Source organism: Oxyura jamaicensis, chromosome 20, assembly GCF_011077185.1.
Source record: "Oxyura jamaicensis isolate SHBP4307 breed ruddy duck chromosome 20, BPBGC_Ojam_1.0, whole genome shotgun sequence".
Classification (NCBI taxonomy): Eukaryota; Metazoa; Chordata; class Aves; order Anseriformes; family Anatidae; genus Oxyura; species Oxyura jamaicensis.
Genome location: NC_048912.1, coordinates 11102828 through 11127613, shown reverse-complemented (window position 1 = coordinate 11127613; position 24786 = coordinate 11102828). Strand labels below are relative to the sequence as shown.

Sequence of the window (24786 nt, the reverse complement as noted above, 5' to 3'; positions counted from 1 at the left end):
TAATAATTTAAAAAGTTCAGAAATTTTCTGAGTAACACATTGGTTCTCCTGCTAAGTTTTGAGGTAGGTTAAGAAAATTAATACAATTATGACTAAAAATAATTAAATGTTAAAATGCTTGAACTGTAACACTAGTGCTTGTACTAAGACTATCGACACATAATTAAGATATTTTTGTAAAAAAACATCAGTTTATGTATGGGCTCTCTAGTAAACCTTTCGTATTCTGCTGACAGCTTCTTCCAATGATCAGGAACAGAGACTTGCAGCTCATATGATATGTCCGTGTTTCTCATTTAGAAAATATGTGCTAGCAGAAAGCCTATAGACAGTATAGCACTCAGAATATCCTCTGGGAACAGTGACATTCTTGGATTTCCATCTCTGCAGTTGATTCTAGAAATAAACCTTAATAACTAGGACAATATTCGTGTTATTTTGCGATTCATGTTTTATTTTTACTAAGATAAAATAATTTAACAATATAAAGAAAAAAATCTAACAATATAAAAACAATCTACAAGTATATCATTCTTATTCATCTGTACCACCCTAAACAAATTGGTCTTTTTAGTACTGTTTCTCAGTCAACAAAATACCCGATTTACAGAGCCTTGCAGTCCACCATGGTCAATGCCATTCATTCTTCAGCTATATCCCCTAAGTTAAGCAAGCTGTTATTTCATCTTATCCTCTTATTGTGTGGTATGTAGAAATATAACTGAAGTTTACAGAAGTTTACCATAAAGTGTAGTAAGAAAACGGACTGGTTCACTGGATTTCTGAACTGCAAATTCTGATCACAACCCAGCAGAATAGTATTAATACCATTGCTGTAAAATCTCAGCACTTGGTAAATGACAAGTATAGCATGAAAAGGAAAATCCTTAAACTAGTATTCCTGGATTTTTTCCTTACAATCTTGACACCAATTTTTTGTGTAATGCTACTGAAAATTCTGTGTTAAGGAGTAATATTGTAACATTTCTAGAAAAGGAAAAATACCTTTCACAGCTCATCCTCTGTTCTGAAAGAGTAGATATTTTTTCCTAACTTCATTTTTTTTTTCTTACATTAGAAGTAGGAATTGGTATAATGATTTGATCATGATTTTTGTTTTCTGTACATTATTAAATGTACCAACATAAATCATGGCTAACTGTGAAGTTCCATATGGACAGTTTCAAGAATGGTCACATTTGTAAGCCAGCTGAAAATACAGGAGTTGCATGGGACTTAGCACTTGGTTTTACATCTGTTAGCAGTTTTGGCATCCTTTCTCACACATACATTTTTCTCCTGTAGTATACTAGATCTCCCTATAAGACCTATGTAAGCTAAACTGTGCATATATAAAGTAAAAGCAATTCCAAATATTCCATGTAAGTTTATCCATAAAACCCAAGTGTAGAATTTGACTATAGTGTAGAAGTGGAGAGTTTTAATATTTATCAGTTTAATCAAGTAAGTGAATACACTTGGCCAACTATCTAATAATTTATTCACATAGAAACCAGTAAATCTGGGGGTTCATAGCACAGAACTTTTTGTTAAAAAAAAAAAAAAAAGAGAGAGAGAGAGAGAGAGAACTATGAGAGCTATGCCATATAGCTTCTTTACTGACAATAAAATAACATCATTGCACTTTAATTTAAGATTACAATAAGAACAGAACATGCCAGATTATATTGGTTGGAGCACAATGTGATGATCCTTGTCAGAAGTTACACCACAAGGAAATATTAATAGCTAACATCCATATTCTCCAACTAGAAATCAAGAATATTTGAGTAGATATTGGCATAAAAGGCACAAAACACAAAGCAGAGCGTGCTTGTGTCATTTGTCACAAAGAAGCGTTGACATTTGTGCAGCATGGAGAAAGATCAGCATTTCTGCAGACTCTTCCAGTATCACAGACGTTGAGGGAGTGTATCTTCTGCTTAATGCCAGTTGATCACTCCCAGTACAAATGGCAGTGACTACAGAAAAAGAGAATATAGGAGAGAATACATCCATACCCTTCCAGGAAATCTTAGTTTATATATTGAGGAAGCTGCTGCTACTGTTTCTGTGTGTATTTACATAAATACACTGCAGGCTTTTAATAATACAACCTCTGGCAGCTGGCACTTGTGGGCATTATATAAGACTGGTAAGAAGGTAAACAAGGCTAGAAACCCCTCATATATGCAGGTTTACCGTTTGCATTTAAATAAATGATGCCAGCTTCCCCTTTTGTTTCAAATAAGCTTTAAAAAAGTTCCAAGTCCTTGAAATAAAGGACTCTCTTCAGAAAAGAATGCTGCCTGTTGCACAGAAAAATGGCTTTTCTGATCTTAAGGTGCTTCAGAAATACAGATCAAATATCCATGGTATTTCCTTCTGTAATGGGCCATCATACAAACATCTTATTAGCAGCCTATCTATATTTCTATAACAAGCCTATCTTCATCATCACTACTAGTGTCATCATATTCAACTCTGGTTTGCTTCCTCATCATCTCTAAACCTCTCTTTTTGTATATCTTGGAAGGTGTTGCAGAGTAATTCTTGAACTCAGGAGACCTGAGAGTTACCGAGGTCTTTTTAAAAGCAGAAGTAGCTGTTCTGTGTGTCCTTCCGTAGCTCTCTGACTGCAGGGGGGTTCCATTCTTGTCAGCAGTTCCATGAAGGTGAAGGACTTTTTGAGAAAAGTTTTCCCGCTCCGTGTGTTCTACACTGGGTAATTTAGCCGTAGAGACTGACTCAAGCGGAATCTCTGCTTTTAAATGTGAACATCCAGGTTGGGAACTAGGAGCTGAGTTTTCTGTAGAAGATGAATATATATTTTCTTCAGCTGGGCATTTCTCCTTTCCTGAGGCCTGGATCACCAGATCTAATGCACCAAATCTTTGACTCTCTGACTCCACATTTAATACACTTTCCTGACTTGCCTCTAGATGTAAGGAAAGAGGACCAGCAGTCTCAGAGTTTGTGCTATCAGATTGTTCACCTGTGTCTGTATTTGTAAAATCAAAAGGACAAGACCAAAAAGAAGATGCCATTGAGTCAGTCTGAACGTTTGGCTCTGACTCCCCTGGAACTGATTGTTGAAGAACAAGTGGCTGTGTCACTGAACAGCAAATCTCCACAGCGCTGCTGACTTGCTGCATGGCTGTATTAACTGTGGATGAAAAGGAATGAGTTGTCATAGATACTTCCAGAGGTGGTATTCTCCTCTGAAAAGATAAATTTGTTCTTGTGCGTTCCCTGATTTGCCCAGAAATGTCCTGTAGAAATTAGGGAAGAAAAAAGTTTACATTTTAAAATTTCAGTCCAGAGCAATGCTATCTTTTAAAAGAGTGCAATAATAATGATATTAATGATGTCAGTAGAAAGCAGTTACTTCTGCTGTAACTCATATCAACTGAGTAATTAAGGATAACGTCAACCTTTATTTATACAACTGTGATTATATTTGCACTACTGTTTTCCATTACTGCAGGCCAAGTTACTCATCCCTTTTTTGATGAGAAAACTTTTTTTTTTTTTTTCTCTCAGTATGTGGGGGAGGTGTAGTAACAGATGTATTTTTTTTCTTAGGTGTTTTTTCTTGGTTAGGTGACAAATCATGCTAATAATTTATGGATAATAGGAATTCGAGATTTCAAGCTACATATGTACTATCTAGGATGATGTTCTTTTCATTAAGGTATTTTAATATGCATATTACAAAGATGTTTATGCAAGGTTGGGGGAAAGGTTTGGGATGAGTCTGCAAGAAATACAATGTCTGAGGTGGTGAGATATGTGTAGAAAATAAAAATATTTCATAAAACACATCTTAAGGGTTAGGCTCCTAAATGCTTATGCTACATCAGGAACCAGTGCTTATACTACATAAAAACAGTCTGGTTCTGGAGCTTCTGTCTTCAGTTGTGGCAAGTCTAGGGAAAAGTGTAACAGTTAGGATAAGTATAGAATATTTCCCCCAGAAGCTATGCTGGCACTGCATGCAACAGCATTGTTTGCAGCCAGTGCAGCTGTGTCTAAGGCCCCCATCTAAGCTAAGGCAGCTATTGGTAGTGTCGAAACCATAGCCACAGGCTTCCACAAAGGGCTAAAGAAGATCTGTTGTGATGCTTCATACGCATTCTTCCCATTGCTATGTGTTCATTAACATCCTCCTAGTGACAAGTTAACTGTCTCCATCTCAGCATCCTCTGTGCTACATCTACCAGCATCTCCAACAGCAGTGCCAACCAAGAGAGCAAGCAAGAGAAATATACTTTCCAAATCATGCTAATTTAATTGTTATTTTTAAATAAGCAAATTCTAACATTAGTAAGTTTCCATTATATTTTAACCCCCCCAAAATAACTTTAACACATTTTTAATCAAAATCTGTGAATAGACAAAGTACTCGCAACTTAAACTTTAAAACTGCTGAATATAATTCAAGTTTTACCACCATCATTTTTTCTTGTAATAAGCAGTCATATAGAGTACAATACCTACTTTTTTATCCACTTTGTCTTTTTGCTTTGCGTGGTTTAGATTTTCAGTATAGGAAAATATTCCTGAGTTACTCTTTCCTTCTTTCTTCCTACTGCAAAGTGTCTTGTCTGAGGTGGAATAAGATGAGTCCTTTTGCTGGTGTAGGTAATTTTCTATTGAAAAGAGGTTTGAAGAAACTTTTAGATTGTTATTCCCCTACATGCTAGAACTTCCTAAATTTCTCATCATATCACTGAACCAACTGTCATGTATTTATTATTTTCTGTAAGCTTTTATTCTGCACCTGATACATTTTCTCAGCTACTGTGTATGTGTCTTTTTTAACGACCACTAAAAAATGTCTTTCAGAGTAATAGCTATTTGGATCTGCTATAAACAAACACAGGCTATTGTCTCTACTTCAAAGATGGCCATAGAATAAACAACATTTGCATTACTACCACTCTTTTAAGTTTGTGGATGGGGGGGCAGAATATGTTGATTGAACCACAGAAAGCAAGTCAACACACGAAGCATCACACAACAAACACACAATCTTGTTTCAGAAAATGGTAAAGATCTATCTTAAACTGTTTAGGCTTCTATTATAAATTGTTTTGTGTTGTTTCTTTTTAAAATGCCCTCTTAATTGTCAAATTTGTTTATATAAGTATATGTATAAAAATCATGTGTGAAATGTTTGTCTTTTTACTTGCAGAACATACTGAAAGACAAAAATGTTTTCATAGTTCAGTGCAAAGCAGGTATGTATCAGAGGTACTGTTAATGTTCATTCTTTTCAAAACCAAACATTCAATACATTCCAAAATATATTCAAAGAACTTACCTTGTACTTTTGCCTGAAGAGAATGGCACTTCTTATATTGATTAAATTTACGGGGTTGTGATGAATAGCCCTTTTTCAAAACATCCCACGTTCTGTTTGGAAAACAGTGCCTCTTGCTTAGTCGATTCATTTTCAGCTGAGCATATCCATGTACATGCCTTCCTCTGTACCTGCAATGCAAATGACATTGAAAGGATAAACAAAAATGTGCCATTTAAAAGCAGCCATGGTAGAATAATACCACAGCATCAGGCAAATTTCCTGGGAATTTGGGATTTTACTACTGTGAAGATGTTATTTTATGTCAACTCAAAAAATCCGGATTTTAGGCAAGAGATCCACAATTATCTTATTAAACTTTTTCTCAGTAGAATTCAGTAAACCCTTGGTTTGCTAAGAGAAAAGGATTCAGGAATAACAGATCCAGAAACCTTTTTCCTATAGTTGGAATTTTAAAACAATATACTTCATAAGTTCTTGAAATATACAAGAATCACCCGAGACTGCATGGTTGTTGACTTTTTTGTTTTTCATTTTGCTTCATATGTGCGGCATATTCAACATTACTAATGAACAAGGTATTTCAGTTATTTAGAAAGCTCACACTGAAAAATCCAACTGCTTTGTTTTCTACTCTAGCTAGTTCAGTTAGTTTAAATGACTGCGACTAAATTTCATTGGAAGGTCCCATTCTTATGTTGATAGAATCAATCACTTTATACACAGAGTGGTAAGTAAATCTAAAACGTTGTTTAGATGTTTGGTGTATTCTAAAAATGTGTTACCTTTCACAGTTAGTACTTTGGTGAGTTAGCCACCAATACGGAGTGGCTCTCAGGTCTCTGTATTTAATTGAGTCCCTGTACTTATTTGATATAGCCAAATGAATCAATTCTCAGATCATCAGAAAAGAAAGAGAATTTTTAAAAAGATGAAATAGAAGTCCCAGAAGAATGCCACTGGACTGTTTGGGTAACATAGACTCGAGTGTTCTATTTTTGTTCTTACAATCATTCGGAATTGCAGTGCTGTTTCCAAGCTAGACATGGTGATTAAGTTACTGACACTGATTTGTCCTCAAGGGACAACTCTGTCTGGTTTTGGTCATGAAATAAGAGGGATGCATGCACGCAATATATGTTTCTTATTGAAGCCATTCATCAGACATTCTGCTGCCCCATACTCTTGAAAGACTAGAGGCTAAATCTTCCACTGATATGAACTCCCATTAAAGTCAGAGGAACCGTGCTGATTGATACAATGTGCCTTTGATAGTTCTGTACTCATATTCATCCTGCTTTGTATTTAAACTGAATGATCCTTTAAACTACAGCTGGTTTTAACTTTAACTTTGTGTTAGAACTTGATATTTATTCTTCTGTGTTCTCTGCTTAATAGAAGTTCAGGATATAGATCTCTGGCCAAAAGGATCTTGCACACTGCTTTTAACTGCAACAGGAATAAAAACTGATATTGATTCACCTCAAACAAAATGAAATGCTGACAGTTTTGGAAGATATGAATTTCTAAATCATAATGAGAGTCAACTGACCAGTCATCATCTTTCTTTGTTAATGGAATGGTAATATGGAGTGGCAATATTTCATTGGTAATATGTCTGTTCTGCTTTCAAAAGTCTGCTCCAGATAGTCAACAATATGCTGATGCTTTGATAATTTACCTTTCTGAAGCTGCTGCCTTGCGGGAATAGATCTTTCTAAGACAATTATTTTTCTAAGACAATTATTTTTCCCCTGTTTTTGACAAGATTGAACTTTGGGGCTGGCTTTCTATTTTCTGTGTACTTTATTACACCTATAATAGCAAAATGATGTCTGTATCCAAGGAAGCTGAAATCCTTACCATTTGGGGGGGAGTTTAATTTTGTTCTGTTTGTGGCTTCCCTTGAGTTTATTTGTTGCAAGTTTTTCCTTTTTGCAAACTGCTGTTTTCTTCTTTTGCTCTGATGTATTTTTGAAAGCACCACCAGCAGCTGCTGAGCTTAACTGTTGAGAATAATGAAAAAGTGGAAAGTATGCTCAAATTGTTAATTACATTAACTGAGATATTAGAAATCTATGCTCTTGTTAAACAGAACTGAATAGCAAACTAGTTAAATAGTACTACTCTGATTTTTTTCTAGAAGTTTTGTGTTTCTCTAATCACTTTGTCCATCTAATTCTATAAACTAAAGTTTAAACAACTCACTGCTTTTGTTTATCTATACAGCATTAGTGCATGTTCTTTTGTATTCTTATTCCTATATAAAAAAAAAAAAAAAAAAAAAAAAAAAACAAGCTTAGTCTTACAGAGCTGTTCTAGGATCTTGATAGACTAGTCTATCTTCATTTCCCTAAAAATGAAAAGCTTTCGAGCCTTAAACACATATATTGTATTAATGCAGTTTGGTTTTTTGACATTTCAGTTTATCTCCATAATGAGACATCTAGTATATAGTCTGTCTTTGACTCCAAGTAAAATAAAGCCTTGAGCTTGACTGTGTTATAAGTCCTACTCTGATTCAGATATTAATTTAAAATGAAAACTATGAAATACAAATGCTGTTACAAAAGAATATAACAAATACCCCTACTGGAACGAAATGAGAAATAGAAATTATAGTCTAAGAATCATAGAATGAGTCACAAAATGGTTTGGCTTGGAAGGGACCTCAGGGACCATCTAGTTCCATCCCCCCACCATGGGCAGTCTTCTGCCTAGACAACATTCCTACTGAAATTCTTGGTAAATATTCACACAAATGTATATATATGCACCAAATGAATATATGACTTATCTTGTAAAGACAGAACTTATAACTTCTGCAACTGTCTCTAAACTTGTTGTTAGATAATTCTCTTATCTTTCTAATGACAGTATCTTTGTAAGCAAATTCCACCCTTTTGAGAAAGGGAATAGGATTAATAATCCTACCTCCTGCATCTGTTGTCCTTGAGAAAAGGATGAAACCAGTGTTTTTAAATTCTTGTTTGTTAAGCCATAGGCCACAGTCTTGTTAATGTTTTTCATTTTGAAAATAGAAATATCGTATGTTGAGAGGGTGCATTCATTGCTAGATTTCTTGTCACAGCTGTGCATGGAGGAATAAGCAGAGTCTGCATTTCCCTTCTGCTCAGCAGGCAGAGGAAGGCTTCTGGTTAAACAGCACCACGTTAACCGAGGTTCAGCATTTAGTGATGGGAAGGTGCTCTTGGTGCTTGATACTGTTAAACTTGCAGAGTAGTAAGTCAGGCTATTGGTCGTTAGTGCTGGGAATTCTTTACAGTGAGTGGTGAGAGTGTGGCAATAAAACGTGCCAAAGGAATGGCAAAAATAAGTGGAGCTCTCTGTTGAGCTCTGAGAATGCTCCATATCCTGCAGTGTTGGTGACATGTCGTTAAGAATGCCTGGGCTTCCACGTGTGTCCTGTCCTATAGCTGTTGGCTCTGCGTCCTTGCTAGAAGTTCCCCTGTGGACTGATGCTGTCATTGAAGCATCACTTCCTGAGCTAAGGTGATGTAAAACTTTCTTTTCTTCTTTGATGTCAGCTGATATGAAAAAACCACTTGAATACTTAGAAGTAAAGCATATTTTGTTCTTTGGGGTCTGTGCAGAAGTGGTTATGCTCATCCACTTCTCCTCTGTTTGCCTTTGATAATTTAATTTATTTTTGTTCTGCTTATTTTTCCAAGCCTCTCTCTTAATTTCCTGCTTATAAAATGTGCTGCCTACTGTGGTTAAGATATTTGTTGTTTCTGAATTGACTGGTGAGCAAAATACTGGAGTTTTCAAATTTGCATGTACATTCCATCTCAGCTCTCCTTTGCTGCCCTTTTGTCTCACTTCAAATTTTAAAGGGGACCAAAGCACATCAGTAGAATGAGAACAGAGTGATCCGCTGTCAGAAGAGCAGGGTGGGTTGGTTAAGGTGTCCGTCACGGATGTGCAAGGTGTAATCTTCTGTTCAGGTCTAAACAGAATTGACAGATCTGAGGCTTTCTTGTCTTGTGGCAATTTAAGGATATATTTTGGAGGAAAGGCATTTTTCTGTGGGGCCGGAGTTAACTGACCAGATTGCAGATGATGCAGTTTGGAAGGTGCATCACCAGCATTGTCACTGGGAAGTGGTATTCCTGTTTTCACAAGACATGTTTTGACATCTTTATCTGTTGCATTGTGCAAGGCTAAAGAATTGCAGTCGCTTCCCCTTAATTCAGGCCCCAAAAATCCCACAGATAAAGTTTTTGAGATCCCTGCTGAATGTGAAAGAAGGTTAGAACCACTATAATTAGCAGCTTTTGTGGGGAGTCTGGTTGTTTTCATATACTCCACGTTCTCAGCACCTCCAGATGATTCATTAATTCTCATGCTTACTTTTTGCTTCTCTGTTTTACCGGAGAGTTTCACTGGTACTGTAGAAAGACATTGAGTGGTAGTGCAACCGATTCTCTCTACTTCATTTACTGCGTTGTTCTCACTACTGGGACTGGAACAGGGCTTTGAAATAATGTTTTCTTGCTTCTCCACTTCAACTTTCAGCTTTTTTCTTTCTGATGGCAAATTCTGGGATTTCCCCGGGGCGTCTCTGTTGTTGCTGCAGTGGACCCACAGGGGCGTCAGGGCATGCTGGCCAGTTTCCTTATTCCTATTTTGGTTTCCATAATTGTCTGAAGTGCTTTTATAATCTGATTCAAATGTACTGGATTCTTTCCCAGGACTCGATTCCTCCCATTTGCTACTCTGTACTGGCAAGCAGTCATCCTTCATTCTGCTAGCGATCAGTTGACACTGAGTATTTTGCAGCCTGAGCTCACAACTGCTTGGAGCTAGTGATGTGTTGTTGCCACCAGTGCATTTGTCTGTGTTGCTGCCACTGAGATCTTGGGAAGTTGTGCTCATTACACTATGTGCACTAGCAGTTACTGAATGTGATGTCTCCATTACATAAGTTAAACTGTCTGCAGTTTCCTCTGAGGACACATTCTGTAGAGTATGATTACCATTAGTACAGGTTTCTGATTTAACAGTGTTTAAATCTGTTGTCACGAGGGAGGAAAGACTATCACTTGGAGAGCTCCTGACATCTCTTTCCTCGGTAATTTCAGTACTGCTGACGGATTCCTTGGAATCAGGAGTGAAGCCTGTAATATCTGTAATCTTATTCCCCCTTTGTTTCATTTTCTTGGCATTTTGACTGCTTTTCATTTTTTGGTAGATTTTCTTAAACGTTTCATCTCCATACATTTGCCATTTTTCTTGAGAGAACATCTTCGGCTTCCTTTGATTGTGTTTCTTATTTTTAGCACTGACTACTTCTCCAGCCCCAGGCTTTTTACTTGCCTGCAACTCCTCCGAGGGAGGAGGATCAGCCACGTTACTTAGAGGCAAGTCATCCACTGCTGTTTGTCTGACTAGAGCTCGAGGATGGCTATTAGGAAAATCCACCGAATTTGCAACGAGGTTGTTGCTAGGCAGCAAACTAGCAGCGCCTGCAGTTACAGACTGCTTAGTAAGAGAAAGTGGTTTTGAGCAGCCTGCTTTGTCATGTACCATTCTTGTGCCTTCCACAAACGGCAGAGAGTTGCTTCGTGTGACAGGCACAGCGTCTATCGTCGTGGAGAACTGGGTGGGGACCGAATGAAAAAACATCGGCTTGCATTTTTCTAGGGGTGCAAAGGTAGATTTAGCAGAACAAAGAGGAAGGTTCTTTTTCCTATTCACATCAAAAGTTTTGATGTCAAAATGGAAAGAGTCTTTGTATGTGTAAGGCATTGGCAGATCTATGCTCCCCTGTTTAGAAAGGATGGTTTTTCTGGGTCTAACGTTGTCTAGCTGAGTATCATCCACCACAATTTTGTTATGAGAAATAAGTTTTGAAATGTGTTCTTCCAGCCTCTTTTTCTCTAGCATCAGGGCTGTAGCTTTCTCAGCTGAGTCTAGCTTTGCACTGCTTCCGGCAGTGCACCTTAAGCTGCTGAAGGCAGTTTCATTTTCCAGTTCAGTGCTGTGTTCACAGAGACTGTGCAGCGGGCTGGAGGATGCCATCTGTTGTTCCGTGCTATCAGAGCGTGACAGATACCCTGAGTCGGTGCTCTCACACTTCTTTAGCTTGCAGTCAAATGGCTTGTAATCCCACTGTTTTTCTGAAGAGGTTGCTTGCTGCCTTTGCAACTGAATATGCTTGTTGGCAGATGGATTTATTTGCTCCTGGATCTTCTTTCTCTGGCACTGACCATTTGGCAAAGCCACTGGAGATGATAAACCTTGAGGTTCTTTTTCAGGAACCCCCTGATCAGTCTTTGAACTAAAGGACTGATTAGTTCTTTCTGGATCTTCTGAAGCAAGTGATGAATTGCTTGTTGCCGGCACTGAAAGGTCATTAAGCTTCTTAGTGTCTGTTACATCACTGGTCTCCAAAGTCACTTGTTTCATCTGCGTCCCCTTGTCTTCACAGATGCTGCCATGTAGTTTGGTGCCTTGATGTGACGTGATGCTCTCTGTTACTTTCTCGTTTTGCTCCAATATGCCAGTGTTGTCAGAATCAGAGGGTAGTCTGGTGTTGTTGACATGTGTCTGGGTTCTTCTGTGTTTGTACAAATTGCTTTGAGTTTTAAATGCAATACCACAAGTGGTGCATGGAAAGGGCCTCTCTCCTGTGTGAGAGCGAATATGTTTCTCAAGGACACTTGGCTTCAAACAGTCTCGTCCACAGTGTTTACAGATATATTTCCCAGCATTTTTTGTTTTTCCTGGGCTTCCAGTAGGTGCATTTACAGAAGAATTTGGTGATGATAAAACTGGTAAAGTGCTCACTATGTTTAATGTTAGAGTTTGCCCAAATTGTTTCTGAAAAATTGACTGGGGCTGATCTGTGCCTTCTGAAGGAACGAGTGGATTCAGGATTAAAGGTATGCTACTGCTGTCTAGATTTACACAGCGCCTGCCAGGCAGTAACTGACTGTTTGGCTGAAAGCATCCTGGCTGGACAGGCTGATAGAGGGGTATAGTGAGGGTTTTTAGATACACAGGTTGAGACAGCGCTTGCTCCTGTTGAGGAATCACACTGTTTTGGCTGAGAGCTGAAGAAACCTGTGCAGGCCGAAGAGAAGAGGTTGGAAGTGGTTGGTCTGCTAGTGCAACAGTCACACCAGGATGCTTCTGTGCCTCCATTTCAAAGGTTGTCTGCCATGTACTCACGTATCTGTGGGGGAGGGGAAAAAACAACAGGAATCTTAATAAATAAACTAAGCTAATATAAGCTATAGTAAATATATTTAGCTATAATAAGCTAAATAAAATAAACACTTTTTTTATTAGTGTATATAAATAAGTCAACTGTTCAACTGGGAATCTTAGCAAATAAAAATATAATAAATCTTATATACAGGCATTATACAGACTAAAATTACTTCTTTTTCCAAATAAATTGATTCATCTTTAATGTCTTAGCTAGGAATTAAAAAGTTCTGTGTAGTATAAAAAACATTGAAGAATGTACTTAAAACCTACAAGTACCCAAAGTATTAGAAATAAATCTGAGCATCAGATTAGCAAATGTAAGGTCTCACCACAACCACCAACAAATGAATAATAAATAATAATAAAACAGTTTAAATTTTCTGGAACCATATGCCCATTCCCATATTCTTTTGTGCAGCCCAAATTCATTTTGTTTAATGGAAGGTAATACTGTGGTATACTGTTTAGTTTTAGATGTTTTGAATCCCAGCTGAAAACATTTTATAGTCATAGTTTTTGGATTAAGTGAAGCCATTCTTATGAAAATCTGCTCAGGGTTGGTGCTGGTCCAGACTAATTTTTTTTTTTTTTTTTTAACAAAAGAAAATTGTTTTTACTTTTTTTCCTTCTCAGAAACAAGCTAGGAAACTAACAAAATAAGCTAGTTGAAAATTATTTTTGGAAGAGCTGATAGAGACAGCAGCATAACATCTAATTATAGTTTGGGTGAAAATTAAAAAGTGATCTTTGGATGTTTATTCAAAATTATTATTCTTCTGTACTCGCAACTATGTATTTATTGGCTGTTATGAGTAACAGGCTGTTCTTGTGCAAAGAATCTCCAAAAAAAGACATTTAAAATAACATCATCGGTAGCTAAATGTGAAATCCGCAGTTTGTTGCCTTACTGTATAATCTGTAGCAGTGTTTTGGTACCTTCCTTGGATCTTTCTAATAGTTAACCATTACTGGGAAACAGTAAAAAAAAAAAAAAAAAAAATTACTCAAAAATACTCTTTGAAATCTGGGCTAGTGCCATATGACACACAGCATGTTATCATTATTCAAAGCAAAATCTCTGTTGCATGTAGTTAGTGAGAAGCTTGCAAATGATTCATCTCAAGGAGAATTGGCAAACTCGGTGAAATTGTTTTTAAGTATTCCTCAGTTACTGTTGATAGAGCTGGTAAATGGATATAAAACTGGATGAAAATCCAAGAGAATTTTGACTACTTCATAGCTGAAAATGGTAGCATCTCACTCACATCACATGAAAAAATGGGAAAATAACTTTGTATTCATGATCAAGTGGAACAGATTAAGGTCAACTGGTTATGTGTTCAATAGTAAATCTAATTAGCATCTTAATAGCCTGAATTCAGGTACTTTTCATATGAAATATATGCATCATTGAAACTGAAAGGTAAAGCAACCCTCTTGGTTATCTCTTCTCTGCAAATGACAAGGTTTTGCATATTAGGATATTGCCTTTAATCCCTCTGACTATGTCATCCTTATGTGTAGCTCGCAATGCAAATTTAAATACTTGTCTTATTGAGCAGTGGAAAACCAGTGTACCGAGCACCTGGTGCCTATTAGTACACCCTCCTAATTCTGCACCACTTCAGGAAGTTCTGTTGCTGGCTGGCAACCCCTGCTTCACAGCCAAGGCTTCTTCCAATTTCTCTCCAATCTCCTTTGCTTTTTGCAAGAATTTAAAAAGTGTAGGAAAAAACAGCAATGCAGTCCCTGGGATGTGTTTTCGGTTTTTCCTTCTAGAACAATCTTTTTTTCTTTCTCATGCATTTTGACAATCAAACTCAGTTATCAAGTGTGGACATCTCTTGTCCACTTTTGAGATTTTCACATGGAACTATCACTTAACTAGTTTTGTCATATATGTATTGTCTATACTGATAAAATAACGTTATAAGAATATGGCTTATTAAAGGAATTAAGTTATTATCCACATTCTGCCGTATGGTTAACACTACAGGATAAAAGTAGAGTGCTCTGATTTGCAAAATGAGATTACAGACACTTCAAGCCCATTCTAGGTTTTTAAGCTATGTAGTCACTTTCATATCCAACTTAGGTACTGTAAATTTGACTGATAGGTAGAAGCTATGATGACACAAACACAAGAAATACCAGGCGTTGTATAAAGTCTAATATTTGCAGCAAAAGCACAGTGCAGATAAATTGTAACTGTGCTTAATAAAACCAGCAGCAAGTAATAAGACATGAGGTACTCATAACCTAAGCATGCAGGAGTTTTTCCAGGGATGTTAGGGAGACAAAACTCAAAGAAGAAAAGTGAAATCTGAATACCACGTAGCTACAACATCTAACAAATAAACCACATCAGACAAAACAGATCATAGTATCTGTGCTCGCCACCTTCCCCTGGATTAGCATGGAAATGTGGAATTCACACTTCCACCTTGATAAGCCTGCTCCTGTGTGACAAATTTTGATCCCTCTTTGAAATTTTTGATCCCTCCCGTGCATGCACAGTTGATGGGCACTTCAAGAACACACTGTAAATTAGCAGGATTTGTGGCGGACAGATGTTTTTAATATGAATCCTGTAGTTCCAGGGACCAGAATATCTGTGTAATTTCACTTACGCTGTTAAGATTTCTGGGGCCCAACAAACAGTATGATCCTGAAAATTGTTTCAGTGTTCTGTAATGTTACACAAGGAAAATACCTAAGTGCTTACAAAATAGTTTTAAGAGTTTAATAATAGATTTCTACTGGCTATGGTAGTTTACTACTTTCTACAGCAAACAGAAGATATTTTCTTCCTAAGTGAAAGTTCTGTGGCTTGTGTTCTGTGGCAAATAAAATTATATTTTTCACATCTGTTGTTTATATACAGAAAAAGCCACTATATTTCTTTGCGCACTGACAAAAATAGCTTATCTCTAATTCTTCCCCTTGGCTAACTCTAGATAGTTCTTGCTTAGAGTAGAAAAACTTCCTTTGTTGATTATCCCCCACGCTCTGTACTGAGCAACCCCTACATGACTGTCTGAGCTCAATCTCTAGCTTGTAGCATTGAACTAGTAGTATAAAAACTTGATCCTACTTAGATAAGGAAATGTTTTCGATAAACAAAACAAGGAGCAGAATTTTAACCTGTCCAAAACTTTCAAAATTAGTTTCTTAAGCTATCAAAACTGGTCAAGATTCAATTTAAATGCAATTATTTTGTCCCTAGTTTGAATTATACTTTCAGGTATGCACCATAGGTGGATCTGTGGAACACTGCAAAGTCAAAAAATGGAGTAGTTTCAGATTGGCATAGCAGAATTTCTCTGATTCTGTAAATTGGTAGAAAAAAATCAATGTAAGCCCAATGTGTTCCCCTTCCATATTCTTCTTTTCGTAATTCCAAATATATTTTAGAAAGTTTGCTTCTTATTATCAGCACTATTATAATAATCTTGATTATTCTCTTCTGTGATTTCTCTTGATTTTTCTCTTCTGTGTGGCACAGTCAACCGCCCATCATTATTAATAAAATTACTAAGTGAACTTGTAACTGCTTATCTCCAGCACTTATATATAACCTTTTGATACACCATTGAGAGGAGCATCATAGTCCTTAAGTCCAGTGCTCAATTCCCTGTCTTCATCTACAGGTATAGTCTGTAGGCATGATAGAGTTAGTTTATTTTTGTAACCATGCAGAAGCAGTTATTCATCACTCTGAACATATATCATGTACTATATTATACTTAAAATATTTGCATTTTAAAAGCTTTTGGTGATCCCTACCTTAAATATAATACCATATAGAAAAGGAATCCTCTTTAGTCTGTAAATAATTTTAGCTTACATACCTTTTATTGAGCCAGGCATTTCAGCAAAAGAAGTCTCATTTCTGTCAATAGTTCATGCAAGCAGAGAGAAACGAGGACAAAGACTTGAAACAGATTCGAAGTAGGAAGTATTTTTTTTACATTGGTTTCACAGTAACAACCTTCAGAAAACAGGAAGAGATGAAGCAAAAGAAAATGAAGTAGCATTTCAATCTGTTCTTATCCTTCATTCACGTAGGAACCTATAAAGAGAATCAGCTGCCTTTGAAATACAGACATTTCATACACTGCATTCAATTGCATTATTTAGTGAAATACACTAACACAATGGTTGTTCAACAACACAGATATTTTGTTTACACCCTTAAAGGTAATTTGCTCATAACCTTATAGTAAAGATATCTCTTAAAATATGTTAGAAAAGGAAACAATGGAGGAGACGAGTCACTTGCTGTATATGAAATGCTGAGCTCATCCCGTGTGGGTATTATCCACCAGCATCTTCTAATGGTGCCCTGCAGTGCGGTAGGAAGCAGTAACCAACCGGCAAAATACTTCAACGCTATTGAAAGTGTTTAGATCATTCTTGAAATACCTCTCTAAACTTGTGAAAAGCTGTAGGGAAAACAGGATAGGACGTCCTTCTGAGAATTTAAGCTTTGTTTGTGGGTTGACTTCGTAAAGTCCTCAAACAAAGTGGTGAGACAGGGTGACCTGCGGGGGGACAGCTGTTCTTCACGCAAACGCCTTTTTAAAATATGGATTGGGATGGCTACTTCCTTCACTGCTGCTAGACTGGGTAAATCCTGAACTAGAATATGCAAGATTTACTCCTGACAATGTTACAAAATCAGCATATCTGGCCTGTAGGAATTCCTTAGGAACACTGTGTTATGGAAGATGGAGCTTTTATTCTTGTTACAATTTAAAACAATCTGCCCAATTCAAATAGCTGCAGCCTGTATCTGCTACCCTAAATTGGACAGTGGTTGAACTGTAATATTTATGATTGTTTGTCCAATATCCACCTTAGTGAAAGCTCTTTCTTTTCAGTAATTCAGTCAGTAATTCAATTCAATAGACTGATGCTCAGAGAGTTTTGCCTGTTGTTTGGTTCACTATCAGGTCTTTTCTGGACCCTGTTATAGAAAGCCTCTAATCTTGGAGGTGGAAAAGTATTTCTGTCTTCTCATCCTTTCAATCTTTCTTGCCTGTCATGTAGTTGTTCAGGGTCAAAAAAAAAAAAGCTCTTAACAGGGCCCCATATTGATGCCTAATATCCTGCTTTGTTCTGTCATGCACTGAAATGCTCCCAGTACTAGGTAATGGCACAGCAAACATTTAAAATCTGTGAATCTGGAAAACTACTTGACACTGTGAACTGCTTTACCACAACTCATGCTTCTGATCCTCAGACTCATTCTGTCCCTACAGATAAAAGTAACTGCACGTAGGAAAGAGTTTCAGTTCTACTGGGAGATACTTTCCTAAAGCAATGGATTCTCACATGTGAGATCATCTGGAGGATTATTGCCTGCTACAGTCAACCAACCAACAGAGACAAAAAGACACACATCTGATAAAAGAACACTGGTAAGACTCAAATGATACAAACAGACAATCAGGGGCATTTTATATAACCAAAATAAGTGTCTCTTAAGTTTTATCACATATCTGAAGTCAATTATATTTTATTCTTCTATGACACTGGTTATTATTTTAAGGTAAGGTGAATTTACTTAAGAAGAACACTTATTTTAAAGAGTACTAATAATTCTAGCAATGTGCTGGAACTAGTAACAACTCTAAAACATATAAAAACTTTTAAAATTCATTATTTAGAACCCTCAGTATCATATCAAATTCTAAATACTAAAATTGCAAACTGCTTATCTTGAGAGGCTAAAAGGAAACAAAAATTAAAGAAAACAATTACAACTACAGCAGGTGTCTGAATGGATTTTTGCCATTATCACATAGGTTTCAGGTCTTAGCAGAGACTATTGAAGCCTGATCTGAAATTTCTGAATTTTAAATAAGCGAGTCTGGAATCAGAATGACACCTCAGAATGTGATGATTCCCATGTATATGGATGAACAGACTGCTGTAGTGGCTATCGTTTGAACTGTATGTTTAATAGTAAGGACTAGTATTGCACTCTATTAGTTCTATTTGAAATTAAGTTAATTTTGCTTTCTATTTTTAACCTACCTATTTTTAGGTATTACCTCCTAAGCTGGAACCTCTGTGAAAGATTGCTTATATTCATTTTAGTTCAAACCATTATCCTGACCAGGGAAGCCCAATTAACTTTGGCTGGCCAATATACAGCAAAATAGCTATTTTAGCTATGTGCAAAGATAAGCCTGCTGTCAGGTACTACACAGTAGGGAGTATGTGGTGCTAACAAACTCACTTCACACTCAATTCAGGTCTTAGTCAGGATTTGAAGAGATAAACCCACATACCATTCTCATGTATTTCTAGGTTCCAAGAATGTGTGGAAGGGGCTCCTTCCCAGGCATCTAAAACCCTATCTTTCAAAGATACCCACAGGATTTTAGTCAAAGATGTGATCAACTGAAAGTAACAACAAATATGCTTCCTATGCTGATAAGCTAATGTATTTCAAAGATCCTATCAACTACATGTTCTTAAGTATTTTACAAACTTAAATGAAAATAAAGTATCTTACAGGATTATTAACTATTATTTATTTATTTATTAACTATTATTTATTTATTTATTTTGTGTGGACAATAATGCTGCAAACAGCAGACAGTACACAGTGTGTTATTGTCAGCATAAGGTACAGATACTGGAATTATCATTTCCAGTTGCTAGACTACCGCTGATGGCTAGCAGGAGGTGCCAGTGTTTATGAAGAACTCCCATGACTGACTAGACAAAACTTCCACTTAAATACAAGTATAATAACAGAATATTGAGCTAAAGAGCCAGAAATAAATTTTGTGCAGATACTTCAAACACTACTTGTTTAATGAAAAAGAAATGCTTATGAGCTTACCCTAATTCTGGAGCTTTCTAAACCTCAATTCAAACTTGCAAATGGAACTGATACATTTTCTGATTAGCCCAGAAACGACTGTTAATCTTGTTTTACTTACTTAAAAACTATTTCTGCCTTTGCTCTTTTCTCAGTTTGACTTCATACCTTGAAATGTCTCATAACAGAAGTACTGACTTCACCTTTTCACTTGTTCTTAAGGGATGTATCTGATCTTGCCAGACTGCAAGTTCTCCCAGCAATGTGCAGACCGCTCATAACCTTATTAACAAAGTTGAGAGCCTCAGTTCCACGTAGAATTGAGATGAAATGTGCGATTTCCTAATCTTCTGAAACCCTCATAATCTCTCACCATTAATGTTTCTTGATCAAATTCTGACTTTGGGAAATCTTCCTATTTGTTAAGAAATCATTGTTCCTGAAGTTTTACCCTGCTTTATCTATTACAAAAGTACAAAGCACCTAGAAGTCACAGTTATCAAACTTTGTAGGTCCAGTACTATATCCTGTGGACAGATATTTTTGATATTTTACTTCCACCACCGAGTTACATCAGCTAAACTGTATTATTTTTGTAAGCCCTATCCCAGAAAACAGCATTAAAACATTTTAAGAACAATGTGATCTCTAACACCTTTCCTTCATTCTAGAATAGAATGTTTTGATCATTTTTAAATATACAGCTTTCTGTCTTTTTGATTTTCCTTTTCATGAATATTCACAAATGAAAACATTCAAAAGGCTTAAATCAATAGTAATATTGTCAGCTAAAGTTTTAGTGTATAAATAAGTGTTGCTTTTGCCCTTTTGATCTCTTCATGCAATTAGTATCAGAGAATATTTCCTATTCTACTTCTTGAGCTTCTACTCTTCCCAGCTCGAATCAGAAGAAATGCTTCTGGTTTATTATGTCTTTATTCTATCTTTATTTCAAACGTACACTTTTCTCAAAAAAAAGGAACATCTGTTGGTTTTGTTACACTTTTGGTGGCTTCACAATGAAAAAAACTAGGAATGTTAGTGCTTAAAAAAATGTAAAACCCCAAAGAATTTCCATTCTTTTGTCCCTTCATCAAATTTGCTTCTGTGAATTTCTCTGGTTAGGAAAGAGTTAAGAACCTCCAGCCAGCAGTCTCTAATCAACAGGTTGCTCTAACAGAAAAATAATAACCCTTATCCGTCTTTTAAAGTTTAGGAGGTTGGACTAAACGATGAAAAAATACTGATTAAAGCCCTCTTAATAACAGAAGTGGGGCCAGTACTAAAATACTCTGTGTTTTAGTAAAAAATCCTCCTCGTTCCTAAGTGAAAGAACCATTGCATTAAAACAATCATAACTTAAAAAATTATCTCCTCCTATCTAGAATTTCATTATATCTCTAGCTATATAAAATGATAACAAAACACTTGCTAACCTTTAGGTGGCCAATTCACAGGCAGGTGGAGAGGTTCAGGTCTCTCTGGAATAGCGTTGAAACAAAAGAAGCATCCTGTTTTCTTTTTTCAGTCTCTTTCTCTTCTCTTTTTTTTTAAGCATTTGAAAATTGAAGGGTGGGTGGTGGGGTGTGTGCAAAGAGGGGAGGGGGCGAAGTCAGCCCACGCTTGGTGTGGGAAGAGTTTTAATGGCCGATGCTGGTAATATGGTTTGCCTGCTACAGTGTCTGCACTACTGCAGCTCTGTGTGTGGGCGTAAAGAAATGACACGACTGGGTTTCAAACCATTACACTGAAGATTTGCAAACAGTTAAAAAAAAAAAAAAAAAAAAAAAAAACAAACCCATCAGGCACAAATGAAAAATTATTACTTTTTTTCTTTTATTTTTTTTGAGTTGTTTTTGTTATTATTACTATTCTTATTTATTAACTTAGATGTAATCCAGTCAGGTATCCTCCTCGGCCTCTAAAATATTAAAGGTAAAATAAGTATTTAAGAAGGTTATTTTGTTTTATGTAGTGTGAACCTTTTGTTGTCATTTTTGCTGCTATTCTTTTCATTAGCCTAGAAGCCCATATTCCAAAGGCATCCAAATTTCCACAGTAATTACCTTCAGAGTGTGCCTATATTTCTGCCTTTGAACATGCTAAATCTTGGTAGCACTGAGCAGAAAGGTTCTGTAGACATAGCAGCCACTTCACAACCAGCCAGGCAGGACATTTTAAGCCACGACTATTCCCTTGAATGTTCCACAAGACAGCCAAGAATAAAAGTGAAGTTCTGGCAACCCATTTTTGTTCAGCACTCCAAAAACGCTACAGGCTTACTGATACAAATCCAAATCAGTCAGAAAACAAATCTGAATGTTTGTTGCAACTACTGGATAAAAAGGAGGCCAACAGCAATGAGACAAAGGGATTGTTCTTTATAATACCATGAGGAAGGAAAGGAAAATGCTCTTTAAGCTAAAATGCAATTGCTGGCACAAGAGGGGATGAATATAAATGGATGCAAATATGACATTATTGGGAGGGACAGACGAAACTTTTCTGACAGACAAGTGAGAACACTTCTCAACATTTTGTTGACCAAGAAGAATGAAACAGTTTTGGAAAGGAGCTTGAAAACTTCAAGGAGTCTTTATGACTTGTCTGGTCCATGACAGCAAGGGACCAGCACTTGTTAAATGTGTATCTTCATGTATGTCTGAGAGAAGGCATCCAGTTTGAAAAATCATGTGCTTGGACACAAAGCATATGTGTTCGTTAGTGTGAGACTGTAGGTGTGTGTTGTTTTATTTTGTTTTGGTTTTTAATATTCAAATGATCCCCAAATCAAGCAGGGGTTTTGTTGCATTTGGTGTTCTGTTGATGCTAAAGAGCAGGGCAACTGGACAGCTGGGCATGTAGGGATGGCACAGGGAGGAAGGAGACTCTTCACAATATCCATGTTGCTATATATTGTGTAGTGTCACTGTCACCCCACCTTCTGGCAGCAGAGGATCCAGAGCTGAATGTCAAACCAGCAGAATTTGGTGTGTGTGAGTCACAACTTTCTTGACCCAGTTTGAAAAGATAGTAACAAAATGCATAGCCTGAAGTGGTATCTTTGAAAGGTACGTAGTGCTCATTTTGTCTCGGTATGTCATGCACATGCTGTATAGTGACTTTCTTGTAGCCTTATGAGCTATATTTCCAAGCCACTACAGCATCCATCATTTCTGTCATGGTATTGGCCACTTTGCTGCAGATGAAGTGACATCTGAAATGTCTAAATGTACCTCATCCTCCCCTGGGGACTAATCCCAATGAAGTTCTTGGCTAGACACCAAGAACTGCCACCCTAAATAGGAGTGTAATGCTCACATATTGGTAATGCCAAAAATAAATAAATAAGTCCAAGAGAAAAGAACTTAAGAACAAAAATTTGCTCAAACAGCAAAAGGGAGAGACACATCTTCATTAGCAAACGGTTCTAGTTGCCAAAAAAAAAAAAAAAAAAAAAAAAAGCCAGTACAGGGAAAAAACTAAAACACAAGGCAAAAGTAATAGATCCCATAAGAAAAGGAGTCAAGGGCTGCTGAGAAAATGCTGAGGCAAACACAAAAAAAGAAATGGTTCAGCTGGTTGTGCACACAGCCACACAACCTGTGTGTTTCACTAAGAATTGAATTTCTGCTTTAAAATGCTTGGATGCTTTTCATAACCCAATAACAGGGCTGTGCATGTAGACGTTGACCCAAAGAAAAAAAAAAATATATATATATATATATATACATATATATATATACCCAAGCCATCTCCAATTAAAAACCACAGACCTTTTTTTTTTTCCCCCAATTTATATTTAATGTGTTTTAGGTAGGGCTCTAAATGCTGAATCATCATACAGGGTTAATTTGGGGTTTCTCTTGGTTTCTTTTTTTTTAGTATTAATTCAGCCTAGGCAGTTCTGGTGAATGACAGTTTTATGGATTAATTCACAGGGATATCCTACAACCCAAGAACAGAACTCAAACAAATGAGAGAAAAAGCAGATCAGTAAGTCTAGCCTTGCTCCTAAGTACCAGGAGAAAGGGTGGTAGTGAAGAGAGTTCCAATTACTCCTCCTTGCTCAAGTCATTATTTGCTACCAGTTGAAAGGGTAAAAAGTAGAGGAACTTATGCTGCTTCTTCTACAAACTAAATGTTTACTGGAGGAGTATGAAGGGCCTTTTCAGGTCTTTTAGATTGCTGGAGTAATGAGCTATAATGTTTTCAGGCATATCACATCATAAATATGAGTAATTGCAATTACAATGCACTTAAAAGCAATGTAGCTTTCAGAGGAACAGTTGCTTCAACTCAGAAAGTCAGGAAGGTTAGGGTTTTTTTACACATGCACAAACTAGTCATACTAATTCTCCCATCTGTTTCTTATTTGTCATAGAAAACAGATAACTTCAGAACTTCAGATGATATTCAGAAATGTTCTAAAAAACACCAGCTACATTAACATACAGAAAATAAGACCAGAATTTGACAGGGTCATTCATCACTTCAATCAACTTTCTGATCAATGTCAAAAACAGTAAAGGAAAACGTCAATAACTAGACCTGTAGAAACACAACATTCCCATCACCATGACTCCGCACCTGCACTAGTCACACAGGTAAATCCACAGGTAAAACCATTCATCCAACGCAACTATATATATATAATTATTTTATTTTTATTTTCTCCATAAGCTTTTATGTAGTTGTGTTTTTTCTCAACATGTTGTCAAGGAAACCCTACATTCTTGTAGCTTAGTATCCAGCTCTTTATTGCTATAGACACAAAACAGTTTAGGATTTTGAGCTGATTGATATACTTGCATTTCCAGTATGTAGCGATGATTGCAATAACATAAACTGGATTGTGTCAAAGAAAGACCTCTTTTGGAAGATTCATTTCTTTCAAAATACCTGTGGCAGATTTGCCAATTAACTCTTCTATTTTTTAATTTCATTAAATTATTGTATATATCAATTTTCTATTATGCTATATACTAACCACTGAAAAAAATAACCCTGCAATCTTACTGGTGACCTCTTATTTACCTCTATTATGGTTTCTCTTACTTTTTTGTGTTTGAACAATTTTGAGTTCCTCCAGCAAAAATATTTTTGGATTGTGTGAGAGGCTGCCAGCCTCTCTAAATTTTGAGTGATAATAATTAAGTTAAAGTTGTATACTACTTGTATCCCTTCCTGTGTCATAATCTTACCTACTATTTATACCATTTTTCATTGGGCAAAGAGGGGTATATATACACAGAATTGATGATGCAGTCCAAGCAAGAACTGCTCTTTAACACCTGGCTGTGAAATGGTAGTGTCCACTCTGCCCAGGGCTATCTTTCTCCAGAGCACACTAATCCCATCCACACTGCAAGGCACTAGATCA

At 36.6% G+C, this 24786-nt stretch overlaps 1 protein-coding gene across 3 annotated transcripts; it reads right to left on the bottom strand.

The window, feature by feature from the left end:
- Positions 1-1280: 1280 nt before the first annotated feature.
- On the bottom strand, positions 1281-21098 carry ZNF831 (zinc finger protein 831). Of its 3 annotated transcripts, none has more exons than XM_035344174.1 (7): positions 20840-21098; positions 16417-16637; positions 8261-12527; positions 7190-7332; positions 5327-5496; positions 4501-4652; positions 1281-3272 (listed from the first exon to the last, which is right to left on the bottom strand). In XM_035344174.1, the coding sequence occupies exons 3-7, from the start codon at positions 12494-12496 to the stop codon at positions 2427-2429; spliced, it is 5547 nt and encodes a 1848-aa protein (XP_035200065.1). In that variant the 5' UTR covers positions 12497-12527; positions 16417-16637; positions 20840-21098; the 3' UTR covers positions 1281-2426. The 3 variants fall into 3 exon arrangements, with proteins under 3 accessions (XP_035200065.1, XP_035200064.1, XP_035200066.1); XM_035344173.1 differs by having other exon boundaries at positions 16417-16556; XM_035344175.1 differs by having other exon boundaries at positions 16417-16457.
- Between the last annotated feature and the right edge of the window lie 3688 nt (positions 21099-24786).

Coding starts and splice junctions, on each gene's coding strand:
- ZNF831 (XM_035344174.1), bottom strand. CDS start 12,496: ATGGAGGCACAGAAGCATCCTGGTGTGACTGTTGCACTAGCAGACCAA. Junction 5,497..7,189: donor ATTAAACTCCCCCCCAAATG/GTAAGGATTTCA, acceptor TTTGCATTGCAG/GTACAGAGGAAGGCATGTAC. Junction 3,273..4,500: donor AAGACAAAGTGGATAAAAAA/GTAGGTATTGTA, acceptor TAATTTCTACAG/GACATTTCTGGGCAAATCAG.